Raw genomic sequence first — 6,315 nt, forward strand, 5'->3', positions numbered from 1 at the left:
AAAACTAAATTTTATACGTAAAATGATTCGGAGAAATAAAGATAAAAAATGTACGCATTTTATTTTAACTTACTGATGTATTCAAGTTACATAAAGTATAATGTAGATCTCTGTATATTCCCTGTGAACTCTAAAGTATGTTACCTTGACCTTCAAGATCTACAGTTCTTTCCTTTTCCTTTACTTTGTGGTTCTTGGTGTTTTTGTTTTCTTTTTTCAAATCTGTGTAGAATAATTGCTTTGTTTTATCCCATAAAGTTAGTTAAGGGGATTAATGGTTTAAACTCAAAGTCCCCTTAATTTCTAAAAATTCAATAAATATTATTGATATAGAAAATGATTAAATTAATATCATGTTATTTAAATTATTCTCCCTGAATTTAGGCATAATTTTCCCACTTTGGAACTTAAGAAACCCCTGAATTCTATTTTAAAACCATACCAATGCTTTTTAATATTTTTCCATTTTATTTTATTTTATTTATTTTCAGAGTCCCAGAATTCATTGCTTATGCACCACACCCAATGCCCCATGCAATATGTGCCCTCCATAATACCCACCACCAGGCTCACCCAACCTCCCACTCCCATCCCCTTCAAATCCCTCAGTTTATTTTTCAGAGTCCACAGTCTCTCATGGTTTGTATCCCCCTCTGATTTCCCCCAACTCACTTCTTAAATTTGTTTATTTTTCAGAGAAAGAGAGCACAGGCAGGGAAAGTGACAGGCCAAGGGAGAAGCAGGCTACCTGCTGAGCAAGGAGCCTGAGGACTGACTTGATCACCAAAACCCTGTGATCATTACCTGAGCCCAAAGCAGACAGTTAAGCAAGTGAGCCATCCAGGCATCTGCATAGCAAGATTTTTATGATTGTTGTACAAAGGCAATGAACTATATGACTAGACCATTTGCAATGTCATGTAATTCCTCAGAAATTGTTAGCTGTTTTTGTACACAAAAAACCTGTACATCAATCAGTTATTAATTATGCAGAATCCAAATCCATATACATATTTTAGTTAAGTAGTACTTTTTAAAGTATTTGGTGATGTGATTGTTTCTCACTTTGATGAATATATGAGAGAATTGGCCAAAATTCTAGGTTATTTTTTTTTCCCTTTTGGAACACTGACAGCTTTTCTAATGAAGCATCATGTGCAGTGTATAATATTGCTTAATTGTGGACTAGAGACCAAGTTTTCCCAAAAGGGCTGTTGAAACCAAAATATGAATTTCCAACAAGAGAGATTAAAAATCTTACAAAAAGGGAAGAAAATGACTGTACATTTAAATTATATTTTCTGCTGAGTTTGTTATGCTAAATGCTTGAAGACATATTTCCTAAGGATAAAATTAAAGTCACTAAGACCTACAGAATTTTAGTACATTAACAGCTCTTAAAAAGCTTTTCAAATTAGAGATTTTAATACTTTTTGATTACTCTTAGAATTTGTTGTTTTTGCTTCTCTACAGGTGTGTCATGTTAAGTAGTTTGATTATTCAAAATATATGTAACTATTCATATATATGACCATCAAATACTATTATTTTATATTAAAAATTATTAAATAATTAAAATTTTAATTAAGATTTTAAAAATTATTAAAGAATAAATTGTTGTAACTGTAATCACTACCACTATATGGGTGTTAGGATTCCTTTCTATATATACTATGCAGATACATCTTCCATTCTTCTTTTTAATGTTTTAAGAAAAAATAATTCTAGAAGAATGAAACACAGCTCAATATAAGAGGCTATATGCCTCAAAGGAAATGCCCTTTACATTAATAATTTTATAAAATTAAAGAAAATTTCTGTGTCTACTCATCTTGAAAAAGATACAGTGTTTCAAGGAAATATCATCATCATTTTTAGTCTCTAAGACTTGGTTTAGTGGAGGGAAAGGAATATTTATAGTAAGTAAGTATCTATCAGTAACAATCAGTCCTCTGAAGGACATGAAAAGAAATTACAATGCCTTGATGAGTTTCCTACAACTTATATTGAAAAGGAAAATATGCAGTTAGTCTTAGACATACTATTTTTAAAAATGCATTTCATTTGATCATTATGTAGTGTGAATTTTATTATGCATCTGACATGTGCATATTCTCAATCAACATAGTTGACTATGTTATCAACATATCACTTAAGTGACTTTTGTGAAAATAATATAGAGTTAAGTATTTGAGATTTGTTTGGTCTTATATTGAATATGAATCATCCCAGCTTTAAAGGACAAAGGGGATGAAGACCAACTTGTCACAGGGAGATACGACCAGAGTTTGGTAGCCATGTGCAAGACACCATGACGCTAGAGCATCCTTGTATTCTTGATGGGACTACTGAACATCTTTGTTTCTTTCTTTGCTAAACCATAATGTTTTGGATTCTGTAAAGGACAAATTTATATCCAACAATATTTTTTTAAATAATGAAAATATTTAAAACAGATGAAATATTTCAGGAAACTAAAAAAAAATACATGGTGAGAATTCTATGCAGTTTCATTAAAGGGAAATATATTCTAAGTCATATTATTCCATACAAGTCCTGATTATTATTAATAATTTCATTTTATATTTATTTACCTTATTACTGACTGAAAATATGAAGGACCTGACACATTTTCTGTATGTATGACTTCCATTTCTTTTATTTCTATCTTCTGACATCAGTTGCCTAATACCTTTACCTTAAATAAAATTTACACCAAAAATTTTGGTGTAATTCAAGGGAAATGTGGAAAGAAATAGTGCAAACATGTGTGTGGACTATAAGAATAATGAGGTCTTATTATGATGAAAATAACTATATATAATTGCTTATTTTATAATAATTTTTTAGGTAGAAATTGTTGACTTTCAGTTTGTGGATCTAATAACATATAACATGTTCTGAAATCAAGCATGGTAAATATAAACTTTAATAATGCTTCTTTTCTCTGATAAACCAGTTTGACTTTAAAACAAACTTTAAGATGATGTTATTTTAATTTTTTTTCCTTCAACTCGAAATTCCAAGACATTACTTAGTGCACCAGAGCTACATGATAATTAGAGTTGTTTTAAGATTGGGAGTCGTAATTTTTAAATTACATTGGTGAACATATCATAAAGGTTGTCAGTCCTTAGTAGTCATATTTATTTTATATTAATGTGAATGGAACTCACATTTAGAATTTCTTCTATAACTAGAAATGATTTTGGATGTTGGAGGAGGTGTCTATGTCTCTAGAAATTAGAGAATTTCTTTTGGGGGGAAAGAAGATGCATATCTTTTAGGTGCTTCTCACCTTAACATGAACTTTCATACTTCTTCCTCATATATCAAATGATTTTTTATTTATAACACATTAATGTGGCATAGCCTAAAATTAATTTCCTGAGCTTTATGAAAATATTTTATAACATTTGATTCTTTTTAAATTTTTTTAAAGCTTTTATTTCTTTGTCAGAGACAGAAATGCAGAGAGAGCACAAGAAGGGGGAGCAACAGATACAGGGAGAAACAGGCTCCCCACAGAACAATGAGTCCAATGTGGACTCCATCCCAGGACCCTGGGATCATGACCTGAGCCAAAGGCAGCTGTTTAACTGACTGAGCTACCCAGGTGTCCCATTCAATGTTTGTAATACTAGAGTATTACCTTTTAGAATCAGAGGTGAGGAAAAATGATTAGATAACTTTGTATATGCTTTAAAAACCTCAGAATTCTGTATTTAAAGGGAAAAAAGAGGATAAAACATGTATTTTTCAAACTGTACAGAAATTTAGGGTGCTTTTAATACTGCCACAAATTCATTGGGTAATTGAGTGTGAGTAATACATTTGATGATAAATAAATATAGAGATGATGGAAATTAAATACACATACATTCTCTAACAGTTGTCTTATGTGTAAAGAGATTGGTTAAGTTCTGATTATCCAGTGTTTATTCTCTGAAAGTTACTGGAATATGATAAATTGTTTTCCACTCATTTTGCAAAGAAAATGAAAGCAGTATTAAGTCTGTATATTTTACTTGGCTAGGGAAATGGTGTGGAGCCAATTCAAGGCACTTAATAGTCATCATTTTCTTTTCTCTTGAAGTGTGGTCATTGATTTTTCATGGAATATTCAGATAATATGTGCTGTGATATTTGAAATTAAACTATGAAGACAGGAAATCAAAGCATCAAAATGGATTTTATACTCTCTGGTATTTTCCAGTTTGGTCAAAAGGATGATTTCCTCTTTGTTGCCATTGTAATTCTTTTTGCAGTGGCTCTGATAGGGAATATCATACTGATTCTTCTCATTCAACTGGACACCAGACTCCACACTCCAATGTACTTTCTACTCAGTCAACTCTCCTTCATGGATATAATGAACATTTCCACCACAGTGCCCAAGATGACCACTAACTTTCTGTCAAATAGTAAGACCATTACTTTTTTAGGCTGTGTGATTCAAACATTTGTGTTCATAGTCCTTGGTGGGACTGAAGCCCTTCTTCTTGGTTTCATGTCTTATGACCGATATGTAGCCATCTGTCACCCTTTACACTATCCCATACTCATGAGCAAGAAGATCTGTTGGTTCATGGTTACATGTGCATGGACCAGCTGTTCTATCAATGCTTTAGTACATACATTGTATGTATTTCATCTTCCATTTTGTAGATCACGGCTCATCAACCATTTTTTCTGTGAACTTCCATCTCTATTACAACTGGTATGTCAGGACACATCCCAGTATGAGCATACAGTCCTCCTGAGTGGGCTTATTATTCTGCTGCTACCATTCATGGCTATTCTAGTTTCCTATGCCCGTGTCCTTACTGTGGTGTTCCAGATGATCTCAGGCAAAGGACAGACAAAAGCTATCTCTACTTGCTCCTCTCACTTGATAGTGGCAAGCTTATTCTATGTGACTGCTCTATCCACCTATACAAGGCCACACTCCTTGCATTCCCAAGGACAGGATAAGGCAGTGGCAGTGTTTTACACCATCATCACACCCCTTCTGAACCCATTTAATCTACAGCCTAAGGAATAAAGAGGTTATTGGGGCCATGAGAAGACTGTTGGTATAATGGATATTTGTACAGGAAATAGTCATTTTGGAAACCTCTTATTGATTGATACTGAACAACACAGATCACTTTGTTTGGGATACTGTTTTGAAATATGTAAGCTCCCAGAAATATTTATGAAATTGATAAATTGATGATAAATATCTTTAATCCTGCTTGTTTCAGAATAGCTTAAAGTTATATATTTTTAAAAATTTTATGTTATTCACTATACAGTACCTCATACTTTTTGATGTAGTGTTCCATAATTCATTGTCTGCTTACAACACCCAATGCTCCACATTTTTGAAATTGGATCCATTTCCAATCTGTAAGCTGGAAAAATTGTGTTATTATCAATATTATTTAGCTTCTAAAGTAATATATCTTACCCCGTCTACTCAGTGCTTGCATGTCATAACAAATATATTGTAATATCCTCCTTAATATCTGAAACACAATGAAAAGGAGATATAATCTATTCCAACACACAATATTAAAAGGATCTACAGTCCCATCCATGTTGATACAAAAGTTGGGTATTCATCCTTTCTGATAGCCGAGTAATATCCCATTGCAATATCTTCCTTATCCATTTATCTGTGAAGGGCATATTGACTCTTTCCACAGTTTGGTAACTGTGGCCATTTCTGCTATGAACATTGGGATACAGATGACCCTTCTTTTCATTACATCTTTATCTATGGGGTAAATACCCAGTAGTGCAATTGCAGAGTGATAAGATAGCTCTATTTTTAATTTCTTAAGGAATCTCCACACTGTTCTCCAAAGAGGCTGCACCAACTTGCATTCCCACCAACAGTGTAAGAGGGTTCCCCTTTCTCCACATCCTCTCCAACACTTGTTGTTTACTGTCTTGTTAATTTTGGTCACTCTAACTGGTGTAAGGTGGTATCTCAATGTGGTTTTGATTTTAATCTCCCTGATGACTAGATATGATGAACATTTTTTCATATGTCTGTTAGCATTTGTATGTCTTCTTTGGAGAAGTGTCTGTTCATGTCTTCTGCCCATCTTTTGACACAATTATTTGTTTTGTGAGTGTTGAGTTTGAGGAGTTCTTTATAGAACTTGAACATCATCCCTTTTTCTGTAGTGTCACTTGCGAATATCTTTTCCCATTCTGTGCATTGCCTCTTCATTTTTTTTGACTGCTTCCATTGCTGTACAGAAGCTTTTGATCTTGATGATATCCCAAAAGTTCATTTTTCACTTTTGTTTCTTTTACCTTTGG

At 33.0% G+C, this 6,315-nt stretch overlaps 1 protein-coding gene across 1 annotated transcript; it reads left to right on the top strand.

Annotated features, from left to right (window-relative positions):
* The first annotated feature begins 4,159 nt into the window (after positions 1-4,159).
* LOC131832711 (olfactory receptor 2AK2-like) lies at positions 4,160-5,044 on the top strand. Its single transcript, XM_059176072.1, has one exon. The coding sequence runs from the start codon at positions 4,160-4,162 to the stop codon at positions 5,042-5,044; it is 885 nt and encodes a 294-aa protein (XP_059032055.1).
* The last annotated feature ends 1,271 nt before the right edge of the window (positions 5,045-6,315 follow it).

Source organism: Mustela lutreola, chromosome 5, assembly GCF_030435805.1.
Source record: "Mustela lutreola isolate mMusLut2 chromosome 5, mMusLut2.pri, whole genome shotgun sequence".
In the NCBI taxonomy this organism is placed as follows: Eukaryota; Metazoa; Chordata; class Mammalia; order Carnivora; family Mustelidae; genus Mustela; species Mustela lutreola.